This window comes from Cnephaeus nilssonii, assembly GCF_951640355.1.
Source record: "Cnephaeus nilssonii genome assembly, chromosome: 6".
NCBI lineage: Eukaryota > Metazoa > Chordata > Mammalia > Chiroptera > Vespertilionidae > Cnephaeus > Cnephaeus nilssonii.
Window position 1 is genome coordinate 60,726,520 of NC_137077.1, and position 20,626 is coordinate 60,747,145.

The 20,626-nt window shown below is 38.7% G+C and overlaps 1 protein-coding gene across 1 annotated transcript in view; it reads left to right on the forward strand.

Annotated features, from left to right (window-relative positions):
• Positions 1–20,626, forward strand: part of MSRB3 (methionine sulfoxide reductase B3) — a 180,580-nt gene that overhangs the window by 82,881 nt on the left and 77,073 nt on the right. Inside the window, 1 exon segment of the mRNA XM_079775189.1 lies at positions 16,748–16,776. Coding sequence (XP_079631315.1) covers positions 16,748–16,776 — 29 coding nt within the window.

Here is a 20,626-nt window from a genome sequence, read left to right on the forward strand (position 1 = left end):
CGGCCACAGGGTCCGGGTTCGTACCTAGGTTCATACATGCAGGCATGTACCTAAGTTACAGGCTTCTCCCTGGCCGGGGCCCAGCTCAGGGCTCATGCAGGAGGCAACCAATCAAAATGTCCCTCTCACATTGATGTTTCTCTCTGTCTTTCCCTTTCTCTTCTATACTCTCTAAAAATCAATGGAAAAATATCCAAAGGTGAGGATAAAAAAGAAAGAAAGAAATGTCATATTCTATGAGAGACACATCTTGAAAATGCCTAAAGAAAGTTGTCATTTTTTTGTGGTGAAGGTACTGGAGTCTGTGTTGATGAAAACACCTTGGAGGCTACAGTAGTCAGCAGTGGCAGCAGCAGCGGGGTGATGGGGCGGCGCCTTCCCCTGATCAGCCCGGTCACCTCCTGCAGAGGGAGGCCAGAGTGCGGCCCCACGGGTAGCGGGCCTAAGCCATCAGTAGGACAGCCCCTGAGGGCTCCTGGATTGGAGAGGGTGCAGGTCAGGCTGAGGGACACCCCCCCCCTCCCGCCATGCATGAATTTCATGCACTGGGCCTCTAGTATTAGTATAAAGGCTGAAGTTAGAAGCTCTGGCTGGGTAATTCAGTTGGTTAGAGCATCATCCTGAATCAACCAATGAATACATAAATAAGTGGAACAAGTCTCTCTCTCTCTCTCTCTCTCTCTCTCTCTCTCTCTCTCTCTCTCTTCCCCTTCCTCTGTTTCTAAAAGCATTTTTAAAAAAGATTTAAAAAAAGGCTGAAGTTAGATGTATAGATATCACGGAAGGGATGAACTAGACTATGTAATGCTGCAGAGACTCAAAAGAATAAGAACCTGCCGAAACCGGTTTGGCTCAGTGGATAGAGCATCGGCCTGCGGACTCAAGGGTCCCAGGTTCGATTCCGGTCAAGGGCATGTACCTTGGTTGCGGGCACATCCCCAGTGGGGGGTGTGCAAGAGGCAGCTGATCGATGTTTCTCTCTCATCGATGTTTCTAACTCTCTATCCCTCTCTCTTCCTCTCTGTAAAAAATCAGTAAAATATATTTAAAAAAAAAAGAAAAAAAAGAATAAGAACCAGCGGTTGGGTTTGGCAGTGTTGGAGAACAACTTCAGTAGAAGCAGTAGTGAAAGTCAAACTCTTATGATTTTAGGATATAGTCTCATGTTTTCAGACCACAAACTGAAATGGAGATAATGTGATAAAATATCAGAAATGAAAATAATCCCAGAAAACACAGTCATCATAGTTACGTCACTATGACTAGGTGCCGATGAGGCTAACTCCTTAGAACTGGTGGGAAAGTAAACTCAAGGGAAAAGTTAATTTTACTTTTTTGATAAATTGAAGAAAGGTGTAAACTGGGATATACTTAAGGTATTAGAAACGAGGGGAAGGGATTTAACTAGCAGGTAGGATAAACTCTAGAAAAGAAGACAGACTTGCCATTGAATAGGAGTTTAACAAATGGTGGCTCTTAGTAGTGTTGCTGCCAGTTCCACTATTTGAGTCTTTTTCACTGCATGGCACCATCACAAGTAGGTAGACAGAGGAGAGTCAATTAAAGTCAAACCAGATAACTATGTTCAATTTATTATTCCTTTACTAGAGGCCCCGTGCATGAATTCGTGCATGGGTGGGGTCCCTCTGGGTGGCCTGCAGGGATTGGGCCAAAACCCACAGTCCAACGCTGCCTGCAGCTCCTACCTGTCGCTCCCACTCTTCCTGGCCCCGCTGTGCCTGCCGCGGGCTAGTGCCCAAGTCCCAACAGGGAGAGGCTCATGCTGCCACAGCAGCACTCACCAGCCATGAGCCCTGCATCTGGCGCCCTCCTAAGAGGAGTGACCTGCGGAATTGGGCTGAAACTGGCTCTCTGACTTCCCCCGAGGGGTCCGGGATTGCAAGAGGGCTCAGGCCAGGCTGAGGCACCCCACGGGTGCATGATCGAGCTGAGGAGGGACCACGGGAGGGTTCCAGGGCATGTCTGGCCCATCTCACTCAGTCCTGATTGGCTGGACCCCAGCAGCAAGCTAACCTACCGGTTGGAACATCTGCCCCCTGGTGGTCAGTGCACGTCATAGCAACTGGTCGACCATTTGACTGTCTGCTCCCTGGTGGTCAGTGCACATCATAGCGAGCAGTTGAGCAGGCTTAGCATATCATTAGCATATTACGCTTTGGTTGGTTGGTTGTTCTGCCATTTGGTCTATTTGCATATTACCCTTTTATTATATAGGATTATTATATAGGATTTTATGATCATGGATTAGCTGGCTGACACTCATGATTCCTTCTGCTGTTCATAACTCATCTTTATTATCTTGCATTATACTTGGAACAAACTACACTTTAGTTCACTTGTGTCTTGATTTGTTTTCCAGGGGTTGTTCTAGTTGCAATTTTTCTGCTCTAAGGAGAATTGGCTTCATGCTGCTGGAGATTTTCACATTTTACGTCTATGGACTCACTTCAGCATATAATGTTAATGGCAGCTGCATGACTCATAGTCTACATAAGCATAAATTAACTTCAGTACCTCTGTGCTGTGCCCTCTTTGAGATGGCTCTGGAAGACCACCCAGACGGTGAAATTTACACAGACTGCAGAGGCTCATTCAATTGTAGACACTGAGGGGTAATGACCAAATTACACCTGCATCCTTCAGGATGAGCCAGCCACCCATTTGCTCCTGATGGGGCTTCAAACTGTTGATCTTAAAGTAGAAGGGGCTTTATGGGCTGGATTATGGCTAGTTTAAAAAGGCCTCTTCCTTCAGACAGAGTGCTTTGCACATAGTGAGCACTCCATAAATGCTTTTGACTATGACTTAATGACTACGACTTAGATCTTCCAGGGACCTTCTTTTCATGGCTTCCAGATTTGAGGGACAGCTTCTTGCCATTGAATCTTTGTTCTTCATATTATTTTCGCTTGGGGGTTTAATGGAGTGTAAGTTTTCTGACCACACAAAACATCTTTTTAGTAATAAATCTTTTCATGTGATTTGCTGGTCCACTGAGTAATTCATGGAACCCAAGGTTTTATCACTTGATTAATGGCCAGAAACAACTGTAAAATCAAGTGTTTTTAGTAAGTTCACCAAGAAAGTGTAAACCTATTATTATTTTTGCCTGGGGACTGGGTCTTTTCTGACAGATTTGTTGTTCCGTGTTTAGTTCAGTACTCCCCACAAAGGTAACATTATAATGGTGATGTATAACAACTTGTGAATGTGGAAGTTTCCACATTGTGATGGGACATATTTTACTTCCTCATTGGGCAAAAAGTTCCTTTGGGAATTACTAATGTAAACAAATTGAAATGATTAGAAAGGCAGGATGCTTTCATATTTTAAACAGGAGAAGTTTTCTTTGCTTTAAAGGAATGCCATCTAGGTCATGGTTCTCAATATCATCTGGAGAACTTAAAAGTATACATTTCCAAACTCTTTAATCTGTTCTTTGTAAAAGCTTGATGTAATTTGGATAATCATGCATTTTCCAGAATCATTGAGTTGGACCTAGGGAACCAGTGATTTAGTACTAATTTTTGTCCCTAAATTAGGCCAAGAAACATTTTATACCATCTCTTTTTAAGACAGTTATATGCTTTTCTGTTGTAAAGTAGGATTTTAGTATCTGTGATTAAAAAAAAAGAATTATACTAATCTGAGATCCTGTGTGGGATCATGCAGCTTGAAATTTTCTTATTGATCCTATAGCTCACAAGAATAAAACAGGAATTAGAAATAGAGAGAGGTGGCAAACAAAACCTACTCTCCCCCCCTTACTAAATAAAGGTAGTATTCATTGTCTACCCAATTACTTGAGCTAAACACTCAAGTCAACCTTGATTATTACCTTTCCCTCACCCTCCATATCTAATCTGCCACCATATTTTGTGCTGTGCACTTTCAAAATATAATTTGAATTTGACTTCCACATATCTACTGCTTCATCATCATCTTTATCATCTTTCACCCATATTACTGTGATAGTCCCTCTGCTTTGGCTTTTTTCCCCCCCTTAATAGACTTTATTTTTTGAACAGTTTTAGATTTGCAAAAAAATTAATAAGATGGTACATAGCTCCAAATTGTCCTTTACCCAGTTTCCCCTATTATTAATATATTACATTTGTATAGTGTATTTGTTATAATTTAAGAACTAATATTGATATATTTTTATTAGCTAAAGGTCATACTTTATTCAGAGTTCCTTGGCTTTTACTTAATGTCCTTTGTCTGCTCAGGTCATACCCTGGATACCACATCACATTTAGTTACACCATTGTTCTTAGGCTTCTCTTGACTACGACAGTTTCTCAGACTTCCCTTACTTTTGATGACCTTTATAGTTTTGAGGAGTATTGATCAGGTATTTTGTAGGATGCCTCTCTGTTGGTATTTTTTTTATGTTTTTCTCATGATTCAATTAAGGTTATAGATTTTGGGGAGGAAGATCAAAGAAATAAAATGCCATTTTAATCTCCTATCCGGGGTACATACTATCAACATGACATCACTTTTGATAATGACCTTGATCACGTGGCTGAGGTAGTGTTTGTTAAGTTTCCTCACTGTCAAGCTACTCTTTTCACCCCTTTCTTTACTGTACTCTTTAGAAGGAAGTCACTATGCATGGCCCACACTTAGGGAGCAGGGAGCTATGCTCCCCAATTTGAGGACAGAGTATCTACATAAATTATTTGGAATTCTTCTGGAAGGGAGATCTGTGTCTTTTCTCTCATTTAATTAATTAATCATTTGTTTATATCAATATGGACTCATGGATATTTATCTTATGCTTTGGGTTATAATGCAGTACTACTTTATTTATCTTATTGCTCAGATTGTTCCAGCTTTGGCTCTTGGGAGCTCTTTCAGTTGGCGTCTGTGTCCCTTTCACAGGTTCCTATCAATGTAGGGGTTTGTTTGTGTGTTGGTTTTTTTGAGCCCATCCTTACTTTCTAGCACTACTTGGCTACAAGCTCTAGGCTTATCTTGTATATTTTCTGCCCCAGTCTTAGAATCAACAATTTCTCCAAAGGGCCATGGTTCCATTTACTAGAAAATAGTATTAAAAACCAAGATCTGGGTGCTAGGTGGGCTATCTACTTTGACTGTTATTTCATTGTAATTCACTCTTCACAAAACAAGATCTGGCCCTTGTCTACTTCTCTGACTTCATCTCTTACTATTCTGTTTTTCCTTCACTTCTTACTATATACATTGACCTTTATTTGCCCCTTCTTCTCCTCTCTCCCCTTTCTTCTCTTCTTCTTCATGCCAAACTTGGGTTTTTGCCTTTGCCTTTTCTCTAGAATCTCTACCAAAGATTCCGTTTTGCACCCACATTGTGTGTGGGCTACTTCTCATTCTTTAGGTGTCGGCGAAGTGTCACCAACTACTCCTGACCATTTTATTTAACATAGTTCTTCCACATTAGGTTTCATTACAGAAGGCACTCTGTGTAAGCCTCTATCTGAAATAGTCTAATTTATGTAGTTGTTTGCTAGTGACTCTCTTTCTCAGTATGTGCGCTCTGTCTTAGTATCCCAGTGCCAAGAACAATACCTATACACGGTTGATGCTCAATGCATAAGTCTAATGGATGAATGGAAAAAAGAATCAATGACTTTCTCATCCATTTACCTTTGATAGTTTGCCTCAGGCTGGGTTTTAATTGTGCTAACTAGAAAAGATAAATTTTTAAGTAAAATAATGAATGAGTTTAAGATACTTATGAAAATTAATTCCTATATTCAATTAAATTATTGAATTGTGTAATTCTAAAATTCTCAAGGAAAATTCATTTTTACAACATTTTCCTTGTGCTTCACCCATTTAAAAAATATATATATTTTTATTGATTTCAGAGAGGAAGGGAGAGGGAGAGAGAGATAGAAACATCAATGATAAGAGAATCATCGATTGCTGCCTCCTGTACACCCCCTACTGGGGATTGAGCCCGAAACCTGGGCATATGCCCTAAGACTGGGATCAAACCTGAGACCCTTCAGTCTGCAAGCTGATGCTCTATCCACTGAGCCAAACCAGCTTCAACCATTATTTATTTTGTTCTTAAAAATCTGTATGGAGTAGCAGATATTATTATCTTTACTTTACAAAAACAAAACAAAACAAAACAAAAAACCCCCACACCTGACTTTTTAAGATCCAAATGGCTTTTTTTTCAGGGTTTTGTAGAAACAGAGGGTAGACTTATGACTGGAAATTAGATCGTTTTCTCCACGGCATCTTTATTCTTAATTTATGTTTTTCTCCTTCTAATTTTGTGTTGATTCCTCTGTTTGTGTACAGTGAAATGAAAGGCTCTGGATAAACATATTATCTGGACAATTAGAACATCAATTTTAACCCTAAAATTATTAACTAATGGTTTTTAAAATTTAATGCTGTCAAATAACGTTCTTCCATGTCTTAGTATATGGCATAATTAAATGATTACTTTCATGATCATAGCTGTCATTATTAATATTATTAAACTGAGTTATAAATATTGGATACAGTTAGGCCTTAATGAGCAACATAGGGCTCTGCTTGTCCCTTTAGGAATTCCTGTAGAGGATGAAGCTCCTTTATCTTTTCATCCCCATGGGCATCTTCAGAGGCTATCAAGATGTCTAGTTTTTGCCTATATACTAGTCAACTCTGGATTTCTCTTGTTTGAGTTTCTTTTATTGTCTCTAAAATTTTAGATCTGCCAATTACTGTGTCTGGCACTAACTTGCTAGCCACAACTTCTGTTGTCCTATTCCTGATTACAACCTAGAGTAGAAATGAAAATTTCCCTGGAAAATAGGCAAACAAATATTGTGTGTAAACGGATGTAGGGCAGTAAATTTTACTAACTCCCAAGTTTGCCTCATCCCCAGAAAGTACATGAAAAATATGTTTACAACACTAGTTGTGTACAGGACCAGGCAAAACCATTGGAAACATTCTCCCACAGCAATATGAACAAAGAGCCCATTGATCAAAATCTTATGATATGCTTAGTGGTGGTCTCTAGTAACTTACAGAAGCAGCGGCCCAATGATCAAAATGTAAGTAAAGCACTTTTGGCAGGATATGGTTAAAAATAATAAGCAGAATAGAGAAATCAAATATACATACTACCTAAAATGGGTTAAAGTGTGTAAGAGCTGTAGACATTTTTATTTCCAGTTAATTTCTGGGTTTGGGGCTTTTATTGGAGATTTGAGATTCCTAAATATTTGACTGAAGAAGACGTGAAGTGTAGTAGTTTGTTAGGACTGCCATAGCCAAATACCATAGACTGGGTGGCTTAAACAACAGACACTTCCTTCCTCACAGTTCTGGAGGTTGGAAGTCTGAGATCGAGGTACCAGAAGCATGGCTTCATCTGAGGCCATTCTCCTTGGCTTGTGGATGGCTGTCCTCTCTCTGTCTTCACATGGTCTTCCTCGGAGTGTGTCTGCACCCTAATTTTCTTTTCTTATACAGACACCAGTTATATTGGATTAGGGCCCACCCCAATGACATATTTTAATTTAGTTACCTCTTTTAAATCCTGATTTTCAAATACAGTCACATTCTGAGGTACTAGGGGGTTAGAACTTCAACATATGAATTTTGAGAGGACACAATTCAGCTCATAACATTAACATTGTTTTCTTCAGCATTTTGAATTTATACTTAATAGTGAAAGGAATTTGACTTTTAAAGCTTTATTCTTTCTAGAGATATAATACACACAAAAAACGACTTATTTTAAAGGAAACATATAATTAAGTGCTATAAACTATGCAGGCAGGGGATGGTATTGGAATTCAAAGTAGGCAGTTATCAATATGTCCTGGAGAAGGATCATAGAACCCAGGAACAAAAAATGGCCCTAAGAATGATCTGTTTTTTCAGTCTTCTCCATCTGTAGTTTCGAGTTCTACAGATGCAAATGTTTATCTCACACTCACTTTCCCCTCTGTTCCCTTCTCTTTTCCATTTCTCTATAATGGGAACTGTAGCAAAATTTAGATAGCTTACCTTTCCATGAGATAGTTTTTGTGGGGCAACATTAATTTATTTCATATGCCTTATATAACTAGTGAAGAAAATGGGGTTACAAGTTAAATGACTTGTCATGGTTTCTGAGCTAGAATCCCAGTCTGAAGATTCTTATTCCAGTATGCTCTATAGTGCATTGGGCAACTATTTTAGTTAGAGAATGTTTTATTGGTGCTTTAAGTGCAAATAAGATTTATTTTCCATACTTTATAATCAGGTCATTTAATTACTTTCCACGAGCCTTCTCTTTTAACTGTTTTTCAGTTTCTGCAGTTATTTTTATTGCTATTCTCTCTTATTTTTTCCACATTATTTGACACTCATAATAAAATTGCAACCCAAGTAAGATCTCAACCAGAGTAAAACAGTCTTTTTAAAAATAATATAGAGGGTTTTTTTTTTTACTTAGCTAAAATATTGCTAGTTGTAATTGTTACCATAGGTAAACTTTTTTAGTATCATTGCTTAGATAAACCCTACTTTTTAATCAACTTCCAATCTGTGCCAGGTCCTGACATAGGCACTTTATAGCAACATCTCATTTAATCTACAGAAAAATTTAAAAGGTAAATAAATTACTTCCATTCTATAGATAGTGAAACTGAGATTTAGCGAGGCACTTCACCTCTCTAAAGCCACATGGGGTAGAAAGTGGAAGACCTGTGCCTGGACTCTGCTGTGTCTGTCTCCACTGGCTGCGTAAAGTCTCCGACATATCAGGGTGATCCCAGTGAACGTGCCAGGGGCTGGTTATAAAGAAAACAAAACAGAAAACACTATCAGTGGGAGCACAAGTGTGCCCACAGGCAGCAGGAATTTACACAGGCGTGCTCTGTGTAGCACAGTGCCCAATGGAAGAGTGTCGGTGAAGGAGGAGAAAAAATTATAATGAAAGCCTGAAGATTCTCATTAATAGGCTCAGGTGAGGCATCTTCAAGCAGCATAGGAGGGACTCAGCTGCTCCTTTGCTCATGATTGTCTTGATTTTGACATTTCAGATTTTTAAAATTTTATTTCTTAGTTTAAAAAAATTAAGCATGCAGTTAATGGGCACCTTTTATTTGTATCTTTTTCTCAGTTTTTGATTGGGATAACTAACATGTTTTTAAATTTTCAAATTGAGTTTTTATTTTTTCTTCCTGTGTATTTTTCTGTCTTTTGTATTTATTCCATCATTATCATCCTATATAATAAAAGGCTAATATGCAAATCAACCAAACAGCAGAATGACTGGTCACTATGACACACACTGACCACCAGGGGGCAGACAATCAATGCAGGAGCTGTCCCCTGGTGGTTAGTGTGCTCCCCCAGCCAGAAGCCAGGCTCATGGCTGGTGAGTGCAGCGGCCGCAACACTAAGGATGTCCGACTGACGGCTTATGCCTGCTCCCCAGGGTATCCATTTTTGATATTAAAAAGTATTTTCAGAAATCTTTTTTTTAAAATATTTTTTTTGTTAGTCCTCACTGGAGTGCACGAATTTTGTGCACCGGGCTTCTAGGAAATATATAACATAGAAACCTAAATTTTAGACACAGTAAATATGATAGTTCATAGCCTAATGCTGCTATGGTAACAATATCAGTTAAAATATATTGGGTTAAAAGTAACAGAAACAGCCAAGTAAAAGTGGTGAATAATGCCAGAATTGACTGCCCCAGCAAAACTCTAGAGAAAGGCTGTTCTGGAATGATGGTGTCAGAGTTCTGGGTTGGCATTTATGTGATTTTCTTGGCCTTTCCCTCATGGTTGCAAGATTGCTACAGCAGTTCTAAGTGTCACATCCCTACATATAATAACTTCAAAGGCACGAAGCAGGGAGAGAGTAGAAAAAGGGCCTTATTCCTAAATCACCTCTGTCCTTTCTAAAGAGAAATACCTTTCCGAGAAGTATCCTCAGCGGACTCCCCTGTACCTTTTACTGCTCAAAGGTGGCTTACATGCCTGTCCTTGAACCAGTCACAGGCAGAGGAGAAAAGGAGAATAGGATTGCCACAATGAGTTTAACCTACTGATGATTTGTTCCTGAGGTGGCCACATTCTAGCACCCTTCAAAAATTGGTATTCTGTTATTAGGGAAAACCATTAAATAGGCAACAAATAATGTCTGCCACAATTATTGACTCTTTTAAAATGAGTCATGAGCAAATGAGGAATGACAATTCTGATGAGAGTAAAGGAGTGATTGGTGATCTAAAAGGGATTTAATCTAGGCTGGCCACTCTTCTTCAAAGAAACCATAATTAAGCTAATATGTGGAGAAAGTCTGAGGAGTTAAATAGGCAAAGGGGTCAAGGGATTCTAGAGTGGGGGAGGTGGGCGGAGGGAAATTTCCAGGCAGAGGAAGCATATTATATTTACACAGTGAAGGGGGCACATAGATATTCATGGCTCTTATCCTAGCCTGTGGTCTGATGAAGGTCTTTGAATTATTTGTAGGGGTAAGAAGAAATACTTAGACTTAGGATCCTGAAATTTGGAATTTCTGAAAAATTTTCATGCTGTAAGGGGACAACAGGGTAGGTTATTTCTGGTTTGTCCTAGAAATTCCTTGGTGTGGAGTTGCCATATACAATTCACTTGCAGGCAAAAATCAGTCTTCCTTCTGTGCCTTCCCTCTAATAATTTTCTGTAGCTAGAATCTTTAGTTAACATCAATTAAAAACAGTAAGAACAGCCAGCACCCACACTCTTCTGCATGTTGACTGAGACCTTTCGGAACACTGATTCCATCAACCTGTAGTTTATACTTACATGATTCCCATTTAAAAATTTAATTCAATGGAACATTAAGCAAAAATAAACAAACAAAAAACTGTATTCCCTGAGATTTTGTGGGTTCCTCATGAGACAGTAACATTTAAAAAATAAAAGCTTTATTTTTTGGCCCAAAGGCTGTTAGTCCATTAGCTCCTCTCTCGTGGTCTATGGGGTCTGCTTCAGCTGCTTCAGCTCCTGGAAACGCGTGTGCTTCCCAGCCATGGGGAGAAGAGAGGAAGACGGGAGGAGTGCAGTCATTCCCTTTAAGGGTATAATTCAGATGTTCTACACATCACTTCTGCTTGTATTCTTTTGACAAGAACTTAGTCATGTGGTTACAACTAGCTACAGGAGAGCTGGGAAAAATTGTCTTACATAAGCATCTGTGTGCCCATCGAAAATTCAAAAATTCTATTTCTAAAATAAAAAAGGGGATAATAGAAATTGGATGACAGTGATAGTCTATGCTGTATTCACCATCTTTTGGCAGTTGTCAGAGGAATAGAGTGAATAGGTTTAAGCTTAAATGTAAGTATGTAATCAAGGGTTAAAATAGATGTCTGTGGAGACAATTGTATTTATGCATATTATATCCCACATAACCTTACTTTATGCATTTTTAATCTCTCTACCATCTAGCATAATATATTACTGAAAATAAGCACATAAATGTGTTTGGAATGAATGAACTCTTTGACTCTCTTATATAATCTGTATTGTGTGAGTTCTTTTGTCATACTTGTTATTTGTTTGTTCCTATCTATATTTACTTATTTTCTTTAAAAGGATTTATGAGTAGAGATTAGTCCATAATATGTACAGGAGTACTTTGTGTCCCTGTGTATATAAGTGTGTGTATGTGAAATCTGATATAAACGTGAATTAACTTACACCATAGAACCATTTTTCCCTACTTCTCAAACTGACAGTATTAATTTCTTTTGTGATGTTTTAATTATTATAGAGTAGTTGTATTTTTGAAATTTCAGTACTGTGTTTAAGAACTCAGAAAGTAGCCTGGCTGGTTTGGCTCAGTGGATAAGAACTAACTTGCGGACTGAAGAGTCCCAGGTTTGGTTCTGGTCAAGGGCATGTATCTCAGTTGCAGGTTGATCTCAAGCAATCAGTTATTGTGTCTCTCTCACATTAATGTTTCTCTCTCTCTCTGTCTCTCCTCTTCCCTTCCACTCTCTCAAAAAATTCAATGTTAGTCCTCTGGTGAGGACTAACAAAAAAATTATTTGAAAAAAAGAATTCTGAAAATACTTTATAATATAAAAAATGGATACCCAAGGTTATTAATTAGTTTGTGAAGATATTTTCTCTGCACTTTATGTATCTACTAGAGGCTCAGTGCATGAAATTTGTGCATTGAGGGGAGGTCCCCTCAGCCCATCCTGCACCCTCTCCAATCCGGGACCCCTTGGGGCATGTCCGACTGCTGGTTTAGTGGGCCTAAACTGGCAGGCAGACATTCCTCTCACAATCCTGGACCTCTGGCTCCTAATCGCTCACCTGCCTGCCTGCCTGGTCACCCCTAACTGCCCCCCATGCCGGCCTGGTCGCCCCTCACGGCCCCCCCACACCAGCCTGGTCGCCCCACACAGCCTGCTTGTTCAGTTGTTTGGCCGTCCCTCACTAACGCCCCTGCTGGCCTGGTGCTAGGCAGCCATCTTGTGAGGGTGTGAGGGTTAATTTGCATATTACCTCTTTATTATATAGGATTTTACACACTGACCAGCTATACCTAGAGAAGATGAGATGGTCTGAAGAATAAAAACGTCCTGATATGATTTTTCATATCTTAAGAGGCATTTATGGAGTTTTTGGTCACTGTATCTTGTATTTGTCCTTCTGTTAATTTACAGATTTATTTGTTCATTTGTTCCCACTACAAGTTTTTAAGAACTCTTAAATGCCGGGTGCTGTGCTAAGTGTTGAGAATATGAAGATGGATGAGACCCAGTCCGTAGCTCGCTGAGCTTTGAGTTGGCTACACATTGTGTGAGATTGCATGCCAGGCCCCCAACTGTGGAGTAACCCAGGGGAGGCAAGGGGGGCAGGCAGGATGCTGAGGATTGAGGCGAGTCTTGATGGTTGAATCAAAGTTTGTCAGTGATGAGCTGGGGAAGACTGAGGATGTTGGATGCAGGCTGTAAACTAAGATGGCAATAATTTGGTTTGGTGAGAGTAAAGGCCACAGTGTGGATTAGAGATGGAAAAGCAAGCCAGTCATGGTGCACCATGCACCAGAATGTGAGCTTGATGTCCCTACGTTAGTAGCTTTCAAACATTTTGTCTGTGGCCCATAGTAAAAAAAAACATACCTTTTTACATGATGCCTTATTACCAGGCCTTGCGGCCCTTGAATTTGCAGTGGCTGGGCAAGAGGACAAGTTGGGACACAATATAGCTAATTATTCTAAAAGTTATAAATTAAGGCAATAAACTAACTGTTAGCAAAGGATATACCAACCTACCTTGACAAACATGTCTCGTAACAAAAACAATGAAGTCTGTGTGTGAAACCAAATAACTGAGAATAGTGCAAATTTAAAATCACTTTTGTTTTCCACCAAAATGCTGTTATTAACTCTGGGGAAATGGAGGGATAATAGCAACAAGGTCAAGTGGGAGGTGAGGAGAAGGCTCCCTCTGCCTTCTCTTCCAATGGTTGTGCAATCTGTAAGAGAAACACCTTCTTTCTTCTTCATTGGGGGAGGAGCTCTTTCAGTGCTCCTTCCCTGTCCTCACCAGCCAGGCACCTGGATATCAAGGCCGTCCGGACCATGCCCGTCTTGTCCACAGGGGAACCCTGGTCCCTGGGTGCTGTCAGCGCTCCACTCTCACAGGCGGGTTTGCACTAAGAATTCTCTGAGCAGGAACACACAAGAGTAGGGAAAGCATATTGTCCTGCTCTACCCTCTTTGTTCCCTTCCTTTTGCCCTAAGGTCCAAGCTTCCTCCTTCAAGTCATAGCCTTTGGCTACCCCTTGGGCTGGAGGTACATACACACACTGGTAGCGTACCTGACCTGAATTGAGGCTGAGGAAGCTGGCTCAGAGCCATTTGGGTAGGGAATACTGGGGACCCCAGTACTTGGTTGCCTGTGGAGAGGAGGACGCAGCCAGAGGAACGCCAGAACAGAGGCTTTTTGCTCACGTGTAAGGATAATACTGCTCCGTACACACGTGTGTAAACATGTGTGCATGCACACACACACACATTCACATACATGTACCTAAAAGTTGTACAAAATTACATATATTCTCAAAATGTGAAGTGCATTTTGTCTTCTTTATTATTCCATTTCAGTTAAAAAGAATACTAGTTGTAATACACTAAATTGATTTTGTAATCCACTAATGGGTTCACTTGTGACCCAATTTTGAAAACTCTGCTCTAGTTGTTGGGGTGATAGTAATGTGATAGACTGATGTTTTGGAAACATCTGGCAGCTGATTAGATGATGGATTGAAAAGGAGTGGGGATCTGGTTATGAGGTTATTGCGTCAAAGATAGGCCTAAAGATGCTTAGTGTGAGGACAGAGAGGAGGGGAAGGCAGTAGAAGCAACAGGTCTTGGTGGCTAATTAGATAATGAGATGCAGAAGAAAACTAGAATACCATCATGATTTCCAACTTAACTGATAGGGAAATTAGCAGGATAATTATATTTGAGGGGAAAGAGAGTGAGCTTAGCTTAGTACCTGTGGCATTTGAGGTTGCAGTTGTGACATTCAGGCAGTGTTGTGTGCTAGTTTGGAAAGAGGTTTGGAAAAGCAGGGACTATAACAGGGCCTTTGGATTTAGCACTAGGAAGACACTGATAAACCTTAGCAAGGGCAGATCACTGTGTTGGGAGGTCAGGAAAGGAAGACATACAATATAGGACATAGTCCATCCTTTCAATAAACTTGATAGTAAAATCAGTAAGAAAGAGGGAGGAGCCCTAGCCGGCTTGGCTCAGTGGATAGAGCGTCGGCCTGCGGACAGGAAGGGTCCCAGGTTTGATTCCGGACAGGGGCATGCCTGGGTTGCGGGCTCGATCCCCAGTGGGGGGCGTGCAGGCGACAGCCGATCGGTGATTCTCTCTCATCATTGGTGTTTCTATCTCTCTCTCCTTCTCCCTTCCTCTCTGAAATCAATAAAGAAAATGTTAAAAAAAAAAAAAAAGAAAGAGGGAGGATGAGAACAGGGAACAGATTTAAAGGAAGGCTTTTATTCAGTTTTGGAGCACTTCTAAGAAGAAGAGAGGAGAAACCTGTGGAAACCAAGATACTGAAGATATGACAGAGAGAGGAGGAATTGGTATGGTCTAGTTTCAGGGTTTCAGGGGAGATGAGAGAATGCATTTTGAAGATGGATGAGACCCAGTAGGACATAAGTAGAAGGGAACCTGAGACAGAAGGAAGAACATACAGGTAAGGAGATGAGGATGTTTTTCTCAACAGCTATTTGTTGAGTACAAGCAGCAGGCACTATTTAGGTTCTGTGGCTACAAAGATTCATAGACATAATCTAGTGGGAAAGATAAGATAGGCAAGGAAACCATCAGTACCACATGGTCAGTGTCAGCTAGAGTTATGCTCAGAATGTGGAAACAAAGAGGCCTGAGCGAGGCTTTCCAGAACAGGAGAAAAAATGAAAATGGGCTTGCTCCTGAACAGGTATCAGGGACATCTAAGAGAAGGACTGAGATGCCGACTAGTGGGCCCAGGACTGGGGAAAAATGTGGACCTGGATTACAGTGGTGATTGATAACCGTGGTGATAATAATAATTTGTTTGTTCTCAGTTATTGACTTTAAGCATCAGGTGAAACTTTATTTGGGAGTACTTGAGAAAATAAATTTTTGTGACAAAAGAAGCCTCTTCTTGCTTACCTTCTGCCTCTCCGCCCTTTGTTGACTTCTCTTCATGCTAATTTAGGTAAAAAAAAAAAAAAAGTCACCGCTTCCAAAAGGGCTGTGGTACCCTGGCATAATTTCAAAGAAATCTCTTTCCCCATTTCGTTAACTACATTTCCCCAGGAAAAAAATCTTCTCTGTCAGCGTAACATCCTTTAACAGGACTCCTGCTGTCCGGTCCTTGTATCTTGGGGTGGCAGCTGTGAACATATATACTACTGATTGTTAATGTGTGATATAGACCTGACTGGAGCATGCCCACTAATTGGTTTGAGAGCTAGATATAGACAATGCTGTCTTAGAGGAGCTTGTGTAGATAGGCCTAGTCTCGGGGTTAATTCTGCTTGACAGCACATCAGCAGCATCTCGAGAGTAATTACCTCACAGAAGTTTTCCCACAGCCGAACCGAGAGCTTCAAAGGCTTCTGAATTTACAACCAGTATTAACCTATATCTGAAACATAATGTTCCCACAAGGGCTTGGATTCTTTCCCTCCTACTTATTAAACATATGGGGTTACTAGGTTCATTTACTCTGCGAAGAACTTAGTGAAAAATTACTTGGTGTTAAATAATTAAAAATCTTTAATAATAGGTCAAGAGGATAGTTTCAAATTTGTGGGTTTTTAAAAATTGCTTTATTATATTACTGAAAAAGTTAATCTGTAGAGACTGGGTGCTTTTAAAAAATATATATAATTTACCTTCTTTCTCTCAAAAACAAGTGAAAAGTTAATATCTTTTCCATACTGTGCTATCTCTTTGGATATCTGCATGCATTTAATGCATGCACTTAAAATGGTTAAAATAAATATCTATTTACGTTTTTTAAAGCTATTTTACTAGGTAATGCATGCACTTAAAATGGTTAAAATAAATATCTATTTACGTTTTTTAAAGCTATTTTACTTGTTGACCATTGTACTGAAATCTGTAACTGTTGCATCTACCCCTTGCCCTCCTCATAAAATAACAGTTATTCTTTAATAATCGATTTTTATATTGTAAAAAATGTCTTTCCCTTTGCAGGTCAGAAACCAAATTTGACTCTGGTTCAGGTATGTTTACATTAATAATGTTATTCTGAGTATATTTTATTTACATTATTCTCTGAGGAGTAATTCATCAGATCAAGAACCATTTTGATTTTAAACAGACGAGGCAGTCTCTTTTCAAAACATGAACCCCACCTCAAAGCAGGGCTCTGAGCTGCTTGGAATCCTCACTTGAGATGTTCACTATGGGATTCTTGATAGTTCTGCAAGAAGCATTAATGCTCTCTATCTGCAGTTTTATTTTAAAAGCAGAAGTGGGGTTGTGCAAAATCATTGCTCAAAATAGAGTTAGTCTCTCAGTGGACAAAGCATCCTGAATAATTTGAAGATTCTCTGCAAGTGTCTTGTTATCAAAAGTGGGTAATATTTACATCTAACCCAGTAAACTATAAAGAGTTTAGTCAATAGAAATAGATATTTGTCTATGACTTATTAGTTATTTTTTAGTTGTTTTGTTGGAGGGCGGGTAGTGGAAAACTAAGGTCACCTTAAGCCATTATTTTGTATATATGAAAAAATTTGTATTCTCACAAACAATGGCATACTTCTGGTGTTTTCTTCTTAATAACATGAATGTAGCCATATAATCCTTATGTTTGACTGTGTCTCTATGTCACTTGCTGAGGTCTGTGAGCCTTGGAGTTTTTGATGATGTTTACAATTAAAGCACAAAAATGGCCTCATCTATGGTGCAAGGAAATTATGTTCTTTAGTGAACTGTTAATAGATAAACATTAACTTTCTATTCCAGGAGAAATAATTTGCAGAAGAATATGTAACTTATTAAATAAAAGTAACATTCCTACTTTTTGAAATAAAAGTTTTTGTTTATTATGTCCACAAAGAAACCAAGACTATATCTATGATAGTGGTGACAAGGAGCCAACATGCTCATTTTTTTCAAAAGCTCATTCTTCCTTTTATTGTATAGATGTAAAATCCCCAATTTGCTGAGACTCTTTAAATATGAACTCTGGACCTTTGAGTTAACAATTTCACCTAATTTGATAACTGTGATTCCAGAAATCTTTCCATCTGTGTGTTCTTGGGCTTTTGAGTCACATGTGACATTGATAGTATAAGACAAGCATTTCTGGTTTACAGTATTGACTTATAAGGAGATTAAAGACACAGTGAGTTATATCAACTATTTGACTTTTTTATGGATTTATAAGAGGTGATTCAAAATAGGGTGAAAAAATCTTTGTCATTTTTACTAATTAAAATCTTTAAGCCTGTGTAGTGTGTCTCCATGGTTGAGCATTGACCTATGAATCAGGAGGTCATGGTTTCATTCCCAGTCAGGGCACATGCCCTGGTTGTGGGCTCAATCCCCAGTAGGGGCCGCCATGTAGGAGGCAGCCAATCACTGATTCTCTGTCATCATTGATGTTTCTATTTCTCTCTCCCTCTCCAAAACCAATAAAAATATATTTAAAAAATAAAATCTTTAAGTAAAATAAAAATAAATGAATAAAATTGATGAAGAATGAATTTTTACATAAAACTGCATATCTTTTTATCATTGCCAGTCAGTCACCAAAAATATTTATTAAGAACCCACTGAGTGTTACAATCTGATTTAATTCCCTAAATATCAAGTCAGAAACTGGTTTTAAGCTCCAGGATCTGGAATATAGCTTTTAAAAATGAAAAAGTCCACCAGGTTCATTTTGAAGGTAAAACCTGGAAATGGCATACAAAACTGAAATATTAGGCAGCTATTGTCAAAGTCAGAAAATTTATGTTAAATTTTCAAATCCAAATTTAAGTGTGCTGCTAAATTCCTGTAGTGAAGGTTGGTATTTATTCTGAAAATAGTTATAACATCTGTACAGACACACATCTTCCACTCTTGTGACCAAAGATTTTGTTCATGAGTCTTATTTTTTCAAGTCCTACTTTTTTTTTTAACTGTCTATCATGGACAACATCTGCATGTCTTTGAAAACTTATAAAGTCCTGTACTCTGAAAAATCTTATGGGAAATACTGATTAAAAGTTTTTTTTTGTTTTGTTTTTTTTTTTTTTGTGTGTGTGTGTTTTAATTTTGATTTTAAATACATTTTTGGAAAGAATTTAGGTGGTTTCAAATAAACAGATTAGCTAACTATCAAATGAGGGAATCATGACAAAGAATATTAGAAATGCAGTCTTTGGATTCTATATCATGCAAATTTTGGTTAGAAATAAGGTAGCATATTGGAACAATTAAATGTATGACTTTAATAGGTTCAGATTCTCTATTGTTCATCAAATACAGAAAGTAAACTAATTCTGTTTAATGTTATATACAGCTGTAACAATGTTCCTGACAAAGATTTTTAAATGAAGGAATATGCCATCTTACTAAGGGAAAAATCCCTTAAAAACAAATACTATGGTCAATAACTAGCCATAAAGTATTTCAAAGTAAAATTATACACACATACATAACCTTTTTTTCTCTTCAAGAATCCAACTTATGCAGAGCTTACTCCACATTTGCAGTTTGTGTAAATGAGTTTCAGGCAGTGGAGTCAGATTCAGGAGGAAGGAAGGGAAGTTTTCATTGTCAGCACCTGGTGAAAAATGTCAGTTGTTGACTATACTAGTATACTAAAATGGTCAACCTAGAGAATTATTTAAAATTTTCTTATTAAAATTGTGTCTTTTTTTTTCTTCAAAAGCAACCCATAATTTCTTTTTAATTTTCAAAAAAATTTTATAATGAAAAATATGAACTATATATTAAAGGAGCCATGGTATAGTATAATAAGCATGTATATATCCCTCATCGAGATTTTACTATTTTTAATGATTTGCCATATTTGTTTCACTTTTCTTTTTTCTTGAAATAATTAAAAGTAAAATACATACATTTCATGTTATTTTTAAAATCTGGAAATTATAGATTGTCTTGACTTATTGAAAGAGACCTATTCATTTTTTGAGGTTTTTATCTATCTCCGAAATTTGGGTCATGTACAAATTCTTATGGAAGGATTGTGGTATTACATGTCCACATTCAGTTAAAGAGATGAAAGTTTGCTCTGGCTGGTGTGTCTCACTTGGTTGGGTGGCATTCCATGCATCAAAAGGTTGCTGGTTCAATTTCTGGCCAGGGCACCTTTTGGTGTATGGGATGCTGATCAATGTTTTGCTATCTCATCAATGTTTCTCTCTTCCTTTCTCTCTAAAAAAATCAATAAAAATATTTAATAAACAAACAAACAAACACACACACACACATAAATAGAGGAAAGTTCTCTTTGTGGTGAAGTTTAAGAAAGCCTCAACCTGCCCTAACCGGTTTGGCTCAGAGGATAGAGCGTTGGCCTGCGGACTGAAGGGTCCCAGGTTCGATTCCGGTCAAGGGCATGTACCTTGGTTGCGGGCACATCCCCAGTAGGGAGTGTGCAGGAGGCAGCTGATCCATGTTTCTCTTTCATTGATGTTTCTAACTCTCTATCCTTCTCCCTTCCTCTCTGTAAAAAAAAAAAAAAAATCAATAAAATATATTTAAAAAAGAGAGAGCCTCAACCAAAAGGCAGAGGTGTTATGACCTGAGAACCCAAAGAATGTTCTATCCTTGATTAATTTTCTTTCTTTTTTTAAAATTTATTTATTGATTAAGGTATCACATATTTGTCCTCATCCTCCCATTCCCATCCCACACCCCTCCCCACGCATGCCCCCACCCCCCTGTTGTCCTTAACCACTGGTTAGGCTCATATGCATGTACACAAGTCCTTTGATTGATCTCTCCCCTTTATCCCCACCCTCCCCTACCCTCCCTCTGAGGCCCGACAGTCTGATCCATTCCTCCTTGTTTCTGGGTCTGTTCTTGTTCATCAGTCTATGTTGTTTATCA